The sequence below is a fragment of the Malaclemys terrapin genome, chromosome 18, assembly GCF_027887155.1.
Source record: "Malaclemys terrapin pileata isolate rMalTer1 chromosome 18, rMalTer1.hap1, whole genome shotgun sequence".
NCBI lineage: Eukaryota > Metazoa > Chordata > Testudines > Emydidae > Malaclemys > Malaclemys terrapin.
In genome coordinates this window covers 9,938,500-9,952,600 of record NC_071522.1, presented here as the reverse complement: position 1 = coordinate 9,952,600, position 14,101 = coordinate 9,938,500, and the positions used below count along the sequence as shown (strand labels likewise).

At 38.9% G+C, this 14,101-nt stretch overlaps 1 protein-coding gene across 2 annotated transcripts in view; it reads right to left on the bottom strand.

Annotated features, from left to right (window-relative positions):
- Nucleotides 1-4,581: 4,581 nt before the first annotated feature.
- Nucleotides 4,582-14,101, bottom strand: part of NLK (nemo like kinase) — a 114,882-nt gene continuing 105,362 nt past the window's right edge. The window contains exons 8-11 of one of the 2 annotated variants that reach the window (XM_054008379.1): nt 13,784-13,870; nt 11,745-11,943; nt 6,695-6,794; nt 4,582-6,153 (exon numbers count right to left, since the gene is read on the bottom strand). In XM_054008379.1, coding sequence (XP_053864354.1) covers nt 6,697-6,794; nt 11,745-11,943; nt 13,784-13,870 — 384 coding nt within the window. In that variant the 3' untranslated portion in view covers nt 4,582-6,153; nt 6,695-6,696. The remainder of the gene's footprint in view (nt 6,154-6,694; nt 6,795-11,744; nt 11,944-13,783; nt 13,871-14,101) is intronic. The other variant, XM_054008378.1, reaches the window with a different exon arrangement.

The window sequence follows — 14,101 nt, the reverse complement described above, 5'->3', positions numbered from 1 at the left end:
TTCATAGCTTGGTTAGGGGAAAAAAAAGTATTGGCTCGATCTTTAGTACTCAGCTCAACAAATTAATCCATCAACACAGCACAGGATTTAGCAGGTTGCCTTTGAAGCCGGTAGAAGGAGGTCAGAAATCCTCTGTGCGCACATGCACACTATTTTGGATTCCCAAAGGAATCTAAGGGACTCAGGAGAATAAGCGCCATTGACTTTCAACGGGACTTGTGCCGTTAAGTAGCTTAGGGGTGAGCTTTTCAAAAGTATCCAATAGGTAAGAATTTCTGGTTAGCAGAAGAATCACAAGTTGTTTTGAGAAGATGCTCATATATACTCCTGCTCACGTTCATTTCTTTACTTTTACCAGACCCCGGGCTGAGTCCAATCACTAACAAACCTTACGCTTTCTGGTTGTCCCACTAGTTAACTTCCTCCTGGATACGAATTTTCAGCAGGCTGAAGGGTTTTGGCAAGATCCCAGGAGTAAGAGGGGGAAAGGTGTCTAAATGTCCTAAGAGTACTCCACTTGTGAGGTAACTCCCTTTTCTTCATATGTCATTATACAATGCCTGCATCTGTAATTTTCACTCCATGCATCTGAAGAAGTGAGGTTTTTACCCACGAAAGCTTACGCCGAAATAAATGTTAGTCTTTAAGGTGCCGCCGGACTCCTCATTGTTTTTGTGGATACAGACTAACATGGCTACCCCCGCTACTTAATGAAGCAGGAGTTTCTGCATTAGTACCAATGCACTTCCCAGTAGCAGGTTGTGTTCCTGTCTCAAACATAAGTAGCTTTCTTTAAAAACTATTAATAAGGTTTACTTCAAATCACTGAGCCAGTCCTATTCCCTTCCTGAACTGGAAGTTGACTATGGTTAAAGATCCAGTTTATGTATCAGGTTATTATTTGTGCAGTGGCTGTACTGCACAATACAGCTAGTAAACAAAGCTTTCAAGAATAGAAATACTACCTGATTGACACCAGTGCCAGGCACAGCTGACAGCAAAGATCTATCTTATAAAAATAGGTAATTGAATAATAGGTGCATTTCAAAGATCTCAAGATATTCTAGTACTACAAGAAATATAAAGTGTAAGGGAATAAGACCGGGAAAGTCGCTACACAATGGATTGAACATATGATTTTAATATTTATTGAAAATTCAAATCCTGTTAGCAGTTCAAAGGGGATACTAGATTTGGATACACTTGCCTTATGCTCTGGAGGTGTTGTCTACCTGAAGTTGTGCCAACATTTCTATTGGAAAGCCCTTAACTTTTAGGGAGTCTAAGTTTTAAACCTTTTCTCCTTGTTCAAATGCTACATTGGACCACATCTTCTGCTGGTATGTCTTCATGGAACCACACTGATTTACACCAAGTAAGGATCAGCTCATATAGGTGAAATACTGGCTCCAGTGAGGTCAGTAAGACCAAGATTTCATTCTAGTGCTGTCTGAGTTATAATCAATACTAACCTAATTGTAACTTAATACCAAGTATCCCGTATAGTCTCCCGCACATGACATTCTTTAATGTAAGGGACTGTGTCCTCCTGTGTGTGGAGAGAGAGGTTCAAACCTTGTCGGGGGCACTGAAAACCAAGCAATAAGCATTATATGTCCATTTTAGCCTCTGCTTGTGTCTTCCAGCTGCTGTCTCAGTTTGGGAAGATCCCAGCCCATCTCCATCTCAGAAGACTGAATTCTTTAATGGCAGTGGAGATTTAAATACAGTCAAATTAAGCCGAGTTGTTGATGCAAATAAAGAAAGCACATTCATTACATAAGAACAGTCATACTGGGTCAGACCAAAGGTCCATCTAGCCCAGTATCCTGTCTTCCAACAGTGGCCAATGCCAGGTGCTTCAGAACAGTGGTCCCCAACCTTTTTCGTCTGGCGGGCACCAGACAATGAGCCACGGAGGACCATGGCGGCGGACAAGCATCCGCCAAAATGCCGCCGACAAATGGCAACGTCAATAGGCGTCACCGCTGAAATGCCGCCGAGAATTCAGTGGCATTTTGGTGGTGGTGCCTCTGGATGACGCTGCTTCTCAGTGGCATTTTGGCGGATGCTCATCCGGTGGCCAGTACGTGGGCGCACTTATACGCCCTGGTGGGTGCCATGGTGTCCGTGGGCACTGCGTTGGGGACCCCTGCTTCAGGGGGAATAAACAGAACAGGATAATTATTGAGTGATCCATCCTGTCATCCACTCCCCGTTTCTGACAATTAGAGGCTTAGGACACCCAGAGCATGGGGTTGCATCCATCATCATCTTGGCTAATAGCCATTGATAGACTTATCCTCCATGAACTTACCCAATTCTTTTTTGAAACTAGTTAGTTTTGGCTTTCATAAAATCCCCTGGCAACAAGTTCCACAGGTTGATTGTGCATTGTGTGAAGAAATCGACTCCTATGCAGTTGATCTTGTGTCTTCAATGCTGTTCTCTGCCACAGACTTGCCTTCAACCAAAGTACCAGCTGCTTGTATGTGTATTGTGAGCATAGTGCTTGCAATATTAACGTCCATTTTTGCATCTTTTCCTGCCTTTGTCTTCTCCCTTCTTGCCCCCAAGAAACCACCCCATGCAGTATATACCTCTACCCCAATACAACGCTGTCCTCGGGAGCCAAAAAAAACCTTACCGCGTTATAGGTGAAACCGCGTTATATCGAACTTGCTTTGATCCGCCGGAGTGCGCAGTCCCACCCCACCCCCCCCGAGCGCTGCTTTACCACGTTATATCCGAATTCGTGTTATATCGGGTTGCGTTATATCGGGGTAGAGGTGTATTTGTCAAGTAGCATCTTTGTGGTAACTGAAAGCCAGTTGTTTTAAAATTATTTTTCCACACTTGCTAATTCTGCACCTATTATCAGTGCAAATCTAATAAAGGGGAAGCATGAGCTAAAGTCCAAGAGCTTATAGATCAGTAGTGACAACATTATTTAACCCCTTGTACAAGAGGAATTTAAATTGCTTAAAATGCAGCCCAGAAAATTCAAAACTGGTCAACAGATAAGCTAAATTTTAGCCTTATTGGATGCAAAGAGGGTGAAAAGAGGTATTTCAATAGGACTTCCCATTTTTAATTAGTAGTCAGAGTAAGATCTATGCAGAATAGCTAATTATATATTAATGCTCCTCATTTTAGTCCTAGAATTACTGTCTTTGTCCCACAGACACAGCACCTGATGCTGCTCTCATTTAATTGTAATTTATGTACAGAACCAAGAAACTGAGGCTACAGAAAATGGTAAAGTCATCACATATTTTAAAACGCTTGCCCTTGTGTGTGCATACTCATTCCTCAGGGGGCCCGTCCCACATTTGGGCCAATGCAGATATAGATATACAGATGATCTAGGTATCAACACAATTTCATTCCTTGTGTGTTTATTGAGGAGCCCCACAGAGGAAGCTCTGGCCGTTAGCTCCAACAGGCTTTGTACCGATGCACAATGTGGACATTACTATTCATAACATTATGAAGTAAACCCTTTACAATACTACGTATTTAAGGAGAGAGCAGTTCTAGCAGCAATCCATTTCATATCAGCATTTAAAATAACCAGACTCAGGAAAAATGGAAGCAGAATTGAGTGAGTAGCGCTGGCTAAACAAAAGTAGTACCAAATAAATTAACTGACACCAGTTTAGTGATCTCCATACATGAAACAGGAATGTGACACCACCACCAACTTGATGTTGAAATTTGGCTCATCATCATATGAAGAAATTGAGGCAGAGAGGTTACATGAATTGCCTGAAGTCACTGAGGTAACCCGTGTCAGAGCTGGGAACAGAACCCAGACGTTCTGACTCCCAGGCTTGCATTCAAGCCATGACACCATCCTTCCCCATCTATAAGACTATTCTATTTCTTATGGGTTCTAGCAGCTGTAACTATGTGAGTTACTTGCTTGATTCTTTGAAAGGTTCATAACCGTGAAATGCGTTCCATTCTGGTTTCTAATGCAGCACTGCTGAATACTGGGCTACTTACATTAGTTGTTTAGAAAATCCATTAACGCTTTTGCTTTGAAAGAAAGAATTACGTGGATTTTGCAAACAAAGAAAAAAGAAAGTAGAACCAACCATCCTTGAGTGGGTATCTTTAATCCCGCCCATCTAAGTGTAAACCAAATTTCTTATTTATCTTCTGTTAACCTGTGGTTCTCAGCTTCATCCATGAGCTAACGTTGCAATAAGGTTCAGAAAATAATTAGAGTAACTGGATGCTTCATAAAAAGTAAATATATCAACTAAACCGCCCCCACCAAATCAAGATGCTTTGAAGTCTTCTCACTTTAAACTATTTCCGACAGCATTAAATTAAGTTTAGAATAACTGAAAAGCTAGCAAACTTTTTGGGGGAGGCGGAATGAGTCACGAAATGAAAAGATAACACCACTTCTTTTTCAAATGTCACATTTAATGTTTTCACCACTGTACTTCAAATCTACATTTTACAAAGTGACCAGCAAGTGTGCCACATTAACTGTCCAACCTCTGAGATTTTACCTTTCATACCAGTGTCTTCTTGGGCTCTTTTAATTAAACACGTTTCTCATTCAAGTGAATTGAAATGTTTCAGTTGGTTTTATTCTCAAGAGCCTCATAAAAAACAAAGATATTGCACCATCTTTGTTTAGTAATTCAATGTTTGTTTCTTTCACAGCAAATAATTACTTCATTGAAGTTAAAACTTCCAAACATAACTTACTAATAATCTCCAATTTCAGCTCAGATCACTCTTGTTGAAAATACTCTGCTAAATACAGATAACTTACAATAACTTTAACAGTTAATTGTCCATAACAAACACCAAGGTTTTTCCCCAGACCAATGCTCAAAATTTAAGACCATCCATTAGTATTTCTTTGTACAGGTGAAAAACAGTCTTCAATTTTCTTGTCTTGTTTTAAATATAAAAGTTGGAAGGGACATTCAAGTTTCAAGTCTCCACACTGAACTTAAAAAAAAAAATAATAATCATGTGGAGGTAAACAAACCAAGTTGTATACTCCAGGAGGTAGAGGCCTTCAATTTGTGTTCATATATACATATGCACAGAATAATTCAGTGTTCCAACAGAAAAAAAAGAATTAGCCAAAAAGAAATAAAAGTTATTTACTACTGTGACATTTCAAGACTTCCACAGCTTTGCCTAAAGACACAAACACAATTAACATAATTCCCTATGTGTTGGTTTTTTTTTTTTTCCTTTTCTTTCTTTCTTTTTTTTTTTTTTCTCTCAACTGTCCAGTGCAGGAAAAAATTCTCACAAAATTTCACAGACCTAAAATGTGCAAGCTAGTTTCTCTCTATACAGCAATGATGTCAGGATTCTTTGAAATTAGCCCATAAATGGAATTATTTACACACATAGAAGATGCATGCTTGGGGGTTTTATGTAAGAAAGAGCAGAAAAACTTCTAATAAAAATAGATTAAATATATATATATATATATTTATACCGGGTAAGGAAACAGAAGTTTATTCTCTCCTAGTCACAAACTCATTCTCTCTACTCACAACATTTGATTTTAGAACAGCACACATTACCATCACAGCTCTAGTGAGAAGCTATTTATAGGATTTGATCATCAGGTGACATGTCCATTCATAGTCTGGTCACTGTCATCTGATGTGACTTCATGATTGGTCGCAATCAAGCTCTCTGTATTCCTTAATTTTAGAAAACCCCAGATCTTCAGGAATGGCTCAATATCAAAATGTATGTCTATCCTTTTTACAATCTCACTTCAATTAAAAAAATCAAAACAAAAAACAACCTCCCCAAATTTGGTTCAATTCTCTGTTTGTTCCGAGCTGAGCCATCACAGCTGCGCCAGAATTCATAAAACATGTGCAACTCTGGGTAAAATATTTTCTTCTAAAAGCACAACCACTTTACAAGATTAAAAGTCTAGTACATCTCTAAATATTATTCGTATCATACAAGTAGTGGTTGTTAATTTAAAACTTCATTAGTAAAATTACAGTACAAGCAAGATTAACCTCCAGAATTGCAAATCCCAGACTCCAGTGGAAAGCTACATTACATCTTCAGTAGTATATCATCTTCTACTTTTATTCCCAAACCAGTGGAGATGGCGGCATCTCAGATGGCTGAGCAACAGTGGAACTAGAATACAACAAGAACAGAAAATCAGTGTTCATTAACAATGGGTAACAGACAAGCAGCACAAGAAACGTAAGGTTTGATTGGTAAAACCAACATTTACCTCTAAAACTCAGATCAATAACCTTTTATATTAAAATATGAAAGCATACATTTTTGTCATTATCCTTAATTGCTCATTTTTGTAACAGTTTTCCATTCGTTTTATTTAATTGTAATTTTTTGCAGTGCAATTTTAAAATTAGAATCTCTCCTGAGTACACAAATCTCTCAATGTTAAACTTTACATGCTGTCACACAAAAAATCTGTTCACAAACAGATGATCTATTACTTGAACTTGCTACATGTTTTACTGAAGTTCAGCATCACCTAAATAAAAGTACTTTTAAGTTTAATCATAAATGTTTATACTATTCTTAGCAGAAGGCAGTTATATGGAACGTTTCCCCACTCCCCTTAATTCAAAATTTAAAAACATTTCAAATGTATCATAAATGCTGTACAACTAAGAAATGTGAATTAGTATCAGATGTGATTACATACAGTTACCTAATAAAGCTCTTAAAAGCAGCAGACTGAGGGTTGATGCAGAGAGGTACTCGGTTTCCTTTCTGCTGTTCCAAAATGAACTGATGGATTATTTCTGTACAAGAAACAATTGACACCATTAGGTTAGCACTTTTTGCTTTGATTAGATGCAATGTGGAGTAGAAGAAAAATATGGTTTTCTTTGGTGAGAGTACATACAATAAGATTACTGGGGACAAGAGTGGAAAATAAGCCACCCAGTTTTCCCATCACCAATGTGATGTATCCTACTAAATACCACAAATGCCCATGGTACTTTCATATATACACTGAAATAAAGTAAGTAAAATAAATACCCAGCCTCTACTAAAACACTAAGTGATGACAGATTATGGATTGAATATGAAAATCTAAGGGCAATTTCTTGAAGTGCATAAAACTCTCAATAGCATTAACTGAAGTTGCAAGAATGGAGAACACAACTCTAACATCTACTATATGTTATTAGTATATAAAGAGCTGAAACTAGAAACTTCTGCATCCAGATTCGCTGATCAGTCCAGTCTGGTACTTAAATACACAGCAATTGCAGCTATTAAATTCATGAAGCAAGCCTATAGTACTACTTGGTGAGGTGAAAATGAATCAGTACTCACAGAGCAAGGGGAACTCTGCATACATTATCTGCCTTGCATCTCCTTATGCAGGAGAAAACATAGCAGAGATGGAAACAGGGCAGGAATGCTGTCTTCTAGGAGAGGACTCTGGTATGGACTTTAAGTAGAGGGCGGCATGCAAGAGTTTACACTGCTGTCAGCAATCCCTTATGGGAGCTCTCAGAACAATCCATTGACCACTGCCAACACCGTGTTTCAGTCTGTACCTGAATGGGGGACAGCAATACCACTAGTTGGTAACAACAGTGGTATTCTGTCTTTGATGTCAGGTTTCAATGGTAGCCGTGTAAGTCTATATCAACAAAAAAACACCGAGGAGTCCTTGTGGCATCTTAGAGACTAACAAATTTATTTGGGCATAAGCTTTCGTGGGCTAGAACCCACTTCATCAGATATATGAAATAAAAAATACAGGAGCAGGTATAAATACATGAAAGGATGGGGTGTTTTACCAAGTGTTAGGTCAGTCTAACGAGATAAATCAATTAACAGCAGGATACCAAGGGAGGAAAAACTTCTGAAGTGGTAAGAGAGTGGCCCATTACAGACAGTTGACAAGAAGGTGTAACAGTAGGGAGAAATTAGTATTGGGGAAATTAAGTTTAGGTTTTGTAATGACCCAACCACTCCCAATCTTTATTCAGGCCTAATCTGATGGTATCCAGTTTGCAAATTAATTCCAGTTCTGCAGCTTCACATTGGAGTCTGGTTTTGAAGTTCTTTTGTTGAAGAATTGCCACTTTGAGGTCTGTTATTGAGTGACCAGAGAGACTGAAGTGTTCTCCTACTGGTTTTTGAATGTTATGATTCCTGATGTCAGATTTGTGTCCATTTATTCTTTTGCGTAGAGACTGTCTGGTTTGGCCAATGTACATGGCGGAGGGACATTGCTGGCACATGATGGCATATATCACATTGGTAGATGTACAGGTGAACGAGTCCCAGATGGTGTGACCGATGTGATTAGGTCCTATGATGGTGTCCCTTGAATAGATATGTGGACAGAGTTGGCACCGGGGTTTGTAGCAGGGTTTGGTTCCTGGGTTGGTGTTTTTGTTGTCTGGTGAGTAGTTGCTGATGAGTATTTGCTTCAGCTTGGGGGGTCTGTCTGTAAGCGAGGACTGGCCTGTCTCCCAAGGTCTGTGAGAGTGAGGGATCTTCCTTCAGGATAGGTTGTAGATCCTTGATGATACACTGGAGAGGTTTTAGTTGGGGGCTGTAGGTGACGGCCAGTTACTGTTACTTTCTTTGTTGGGCCTGTCTTGTAATAGGTGACTTCTCAGTACCCTTCTGGCTCTGTCAATCTGGCAAATGCAAGTGCATTTGCTCCGATCCCTCAGACAGAGACAAACACCTACAGAATCTCTATCAAGCGTTCTTAAAACTGCAATACCCACCCTGGTGAAGTGAAGAAAGATTCCAACATGAAGCTGCAGAACTGGAGTTAATTTGCAAACTAGATAACATCAGATTAGGCCTGAATAAAGACTGGGAGTGGTTGGGTCATTACAAAACCTAAACTTAATTTCTCTAAAACTAATTTCTCCCTATTTATACCTGCTCCTGTATTTTTTACCTCATACATCTGAAGAAGTGAGTTCTAGCCCACGAAAGCTTATGCCCAAATAAATTTGTTAGTCTCTAAGGTGCCACAAGGACTCCTCGTTTTTTTTTGTCTTTGATGTGAATGCTTGCAGGAGATCCTGATTACTAGATCAGTGAAACAAGGTGGTGAAATAATACCTTTTACTGGACCAATTTCTGTTGGTGAAAGAGAAGCTGTAAGCTCAAAAGCTTGTCTCTTTCCCCAACAGAAGTTGGCCCAATAAAATATATTACCTCACCCATTTTGTCTTTCTAATATCCTGGGACCAACCTGGCCATCACACGGCAAACATACAGGATCTATGACAGGGCCACTGACGCTGGCAATGTGATGGGGCTCTCCCAGATCATTGGCCTGACAGCTTTAAGCACAGGATCTGACATTACAAATGTGGCCCTGCCACAGGAAGTCCTGTGCGCATACATATGCAGCAGAGGGAAAAGGGGCAAGGTTTTTATATAGATATTTATTTATTTAGCTATAGGAGTTTTTTTTTTTTTTTTTAAATAACGCAAGGTATTTGCCAGGAGTTACGATGCTGCTAGCTAGCTATTGCTTCATCACATGTGGGAGGAATCTGCCCTTCTCACCTCTGAAGGATCTCCTCAGGCACATGCTATACTCCTCCCAAATTTACTTGCACAACTTCATTGGGAGGAGGAGGATGGAAGTTACATGGCCTATAATGGAGTAGATATTTCTTTCTCCCTTGCAGCAGTTTGTGAGTGCAGATTCGTTTTATATGTCAGTGAACTGCAGGGCTTTTGAGAGCACAGTAAAATTAAAGATGGGTAAAAGTAAGACCCACGTTGGTACTCGCGTACAAGATAGGATCGGCAGCTGCATGCCACGATAGATATACAAGTTAGGAAAAAGAATGCCTACTCCAATTGCCATTTTTGCATGGGCCCTGGAGGTTTGTGGCATTTTTTTAAATCCTGGAATAGATTGGCATTATTTCATTAGGAATAGTACACAATGGCCTTGCTTCGTGAGATGTACAGCTGACATTGCTTGCTTCTTAGCACCAAACGAGGCACAAAGTAGTACATTCATTTGGTTCCTTAGTTAATAAAAAAAGATATTAATGTTCACAAAAATCCTTAATAAAAATCAGTTTTGAAAACCTCTCTCTCTAGGTTTCAGAGTAGCAGCCGTGTTAGTCTGTATCCGCAAAAAGAACAGGAGTACTTGTGGCACCTTAGAGACTAACAAATTTATTAGAGCATAAGCTTTCGTATATGCATAAGCATATGCATCCGAAGAAGTGGGCTGTAGCCCACGAAAGCTTATGCTCTAATAAATTTGTTAGTCTCTAAGGTGCCACAAGTACTCCTGTTCTCTCTCTCTCTATACACATATAAAGTAGTACATTAGCATATACCTCTCTATTGAGGTATTAAAATGGAAATTTAAATGAAATTAAAATTAGACACATTGTGTTTATGGCACATAGTAGGAATTTTTAAAATCCACATTTTAATTGAAATGTTCTCATTTTTTAGTATTTCAAGTTCCCAGTCTAACAAACCTTATACCCGTATATCTATTTTTTTTGTTAGCATCATATTAATTAAATTAAGACGAGTGAGAACAGTTCTTTCTAGCTTGATTTTTGACTGTGCACGAGATTACCTAAAGCACAGCAGAAGGATGCACGCCACTGAAAAGGGCTGGACAGTGAGGTAACAGAAGGGGCAGAGTGATCGGATCAAAGAAAGTTCTATAAATTCACAGAAGCAAAAACTTTGAACGTTTCAGAAACATGGTACCCAACAGGGCAGATAACTCAAGGTGTCATGGCAATATTGTGGGTATATTTTTTATTTTTTGAGTAAGACAGAGAAATGAACTTCTCCTAAATGATTATTCTTAAATCATTTGTTACTTATGAATCATGAAAAAAAAAACCCTCAGAAATGCATATGTTATTCCATCTATATTTTGTCTGAAAGAAATGTATTGAGGATCTCTCCTGTAAAACAAAATCCCTATTCATGCTATGTTCCTCCTCTGTCCCCATTCGTTCTCCCAAGGCAATATACTGCTGGGTCATGTTTAAAAAACCCAACATTTATATTGTGGTTTATTATGTTGGGATTGGACTTCAAGTCTCTAATGGCACAGAACGATGTCTAGTGTTTAGTAACCTTCCACAGCAATAGTTCCTTCTTTCAAGCATCAAAATCAATTTCCCTCATCATGGCATGTCAAGACTCAGAGCGTGCCCCTTGTACCACTGCCAGATTCATGGAATGGCACCAGCAAAAGAGCTTAAGATGGCAGCTGCTTTTAAGGCATTTGACATGGCAGTATCAATGTGAACAGAAAGTGATAGAATTAAATGGGAGTACTATGAAACTACCCAGCTTCTGCAAACTACTTGATGAAGGCTGACTCTTCTATGGAGCACAGTCATCACTGATCCACACTCTTTTCTTTACATTGGTTGTGGTGGGTTTTTTTTAATACAATTCCCTGCTAAAACACCATCTTTCCCACACGTCATTCTCCAATATGGATTGTCAACTCAGGAGAAAATACCAGTAGGGTCAGAAATCAATATGCCAACTATTTTATGGCATTCTCTTTATCAAAACAGTAAGAAAATAAAGTTATCTGGTAGAGAAACTGCAACTCCACTGCCTACCACAGGCAAACACCTAATGGGTCAGGGTGGCTGGCTCACTACATACAGTGGAGATTCTAGATTCCAACTATGTACTGACCAGGATAGAGCAGGGAGATACAAACCTAAACATGAAGAGTGCACGATACTCACCTTTCACCTGACGAACAGAACTGAGGTTCTTTTCAAAAGTGTCATCAAATTTGGGATTAGTGATGGGTTCAAAGTCACTGGTATAAACTCTTCCGGTAGAGGTGGAAAAACAACATTTACACATACAAGTGTGATACCGCAATCGCCCTTCGTCAAGATACGGATGAGCTAAGGCATCCTTAGCGGATATTCTTTTGGACTGAAATATTAAATTAAAAACAGTTAGTGTATTTGTAATAAAAGGTAAATATTTTCAGTGCCTTGTTTTGTACACAGCATGTTTTCCCACAGATTCACCTCTACCGTTTTCTAAATCCCACATTAAATATACTTGACAGTTACACCACTAGGGGGAGTATCTTACTAAAAAACAAGCAGAATTTTTTATATATATAGTGCGTTTGTGTGCGTGTATACATACGTATATAACTTTTCTATGCAGCATCCAGTATCAGAAGTTTATGCTATAAAAATGTTTCTGAAATATGTTTCACAATAATTACTTTTTACATTTAAATTTATTATAGTAAGTGCTACAATAACCAAAATAATACTTTGAACAGTAGCAAAGAATCCTTTGTGCTAGTACAGGCATCTATTCAGCAAATCATTTCAACACATGCTTAAGTTTAAGCCCTTATTGAGCAAAGCATTTAAGCACATGCGAAAAGTTAAGTACACGCTTACAACCCATTAAAGTCAATTGACTTAAGCATGTGCATCTGAGGTCATTAGGAGCACTTGTACATTAAGTTTCACAGTACCCTTGTTGAAGGAAGTACAGTAGAGTAGCTAGGATGACAGAGGTTAGAGCAGTGGACTTTGATTATACAATCTACATTTTATTTCCAACTTGTTGAAACCGGCTCTTATGTGACAAAGCAAGCCACTTAATCTTTCCATGTCTCTGATTCCCCACATCTGTAAAATAAGGAATAATTCCCACTTCTGTAAAATGCTTTGAGATATGTTTTGATGGAAGCTGCTATTGCAAATGCAAAGCATAATTAAATTCTCACCTCACAGAGGAGTAAAAAACAGCAGAAAGGTTAAGTGACTTGCCCAAAATTACTGAGCAAGTCAGTGGCAAAGCTAGAAATAGAACTCAAGCATCCTGGCTACCTGTTTTAGCCACTAGACTACACTGTCTCCCCTTTTGAAATATCAGAGTATACAGCACCTGTTCTTAAGACTGCAGGCTTGGTTTTCAAAGTAGCTAAGCTCCCGCAGCTTCCCTTGACTTCAATGTGATGTTTGGGTGTCAGTGCTTCTGAGAATCAGGCCACATGTAAATAAGTTACTATTCAACATTTGATTTGTTTATTTTAAATGTCCCTGTTGTTTGTTTGCCAAAAGCTTTTACAGTATTTTCAGTTACAAGCAAAGATACCGCCTGAACACTCTGATGATCAGCTGCTGGCTTCCTGCTACTCAGGACAGTCATCATTGGCTTGTCTTATCTTATTCAATTGCAATTTTAAGGATTTTCCTCTCAAGGTGCAAGGGCAGAAATGACTACAAATTTAGATATCAAATTTTTAAATGACAAAGTTGGAGAGTGAGCCCAAGAGCTGAAGCCCACAGCAGCAAGGGCTTGATTCCAATTAGAAAGACAGGTGCATGACGAAAAATCCCCTATGTGATGGTGTGTATAAGACAGAAGGAAATGTTCATGTTACACGGCTATGCATGCCCACGCATCACTGATTAGAATTGAATCCAAGTATCTAACGCTCTGCTACCTACACCTAACCAAACCAGGGAGAAAAATGGCATGATTCACAAACACCCTCAGATGCCACATTTCCATTCTTTAAAAGGGAGACTATTATTTGTAGGCGAACTCCAGCTTGTTCAGTGTACTCCATGCCCACAGGACCACTTATATGGACTTTGCAGAACAGAAGGCACAAAAATGGTGGTATAGAAGAAACCCAAGGAAAAACAATCCTTTATCCACAATGTTCATCTATGCAAAATATAACAAGGTGTGTCATTTAAATAGAGTTGTCTATATATATAAAAAAAACAACACTTACTGGATCAAAGACCAACATCCTGCAAAGGAGATGAACTGCTTCATGTGTAGCTTGGCTGGAAAGTGTATACAGGACAGGAAGGGATGGCTGTAAGAGGGAGGAAAAAGTATTCATCCAAGTCATGTCATATCAGTCCTGTATAATATAACAGTGTAAAAAAAGTGCTTATTACATCAATTACCAAGATATACATTTTGCTGAAAGGGAAATGCACCTTTTCTGCCACCTATAATGGGGAACAAATATTTGATAACAGGCTCTTCAATCTAGCAGACAAAAGGTATATAACAAGATCCAATGGCTGGAAGTTGAAGCTAG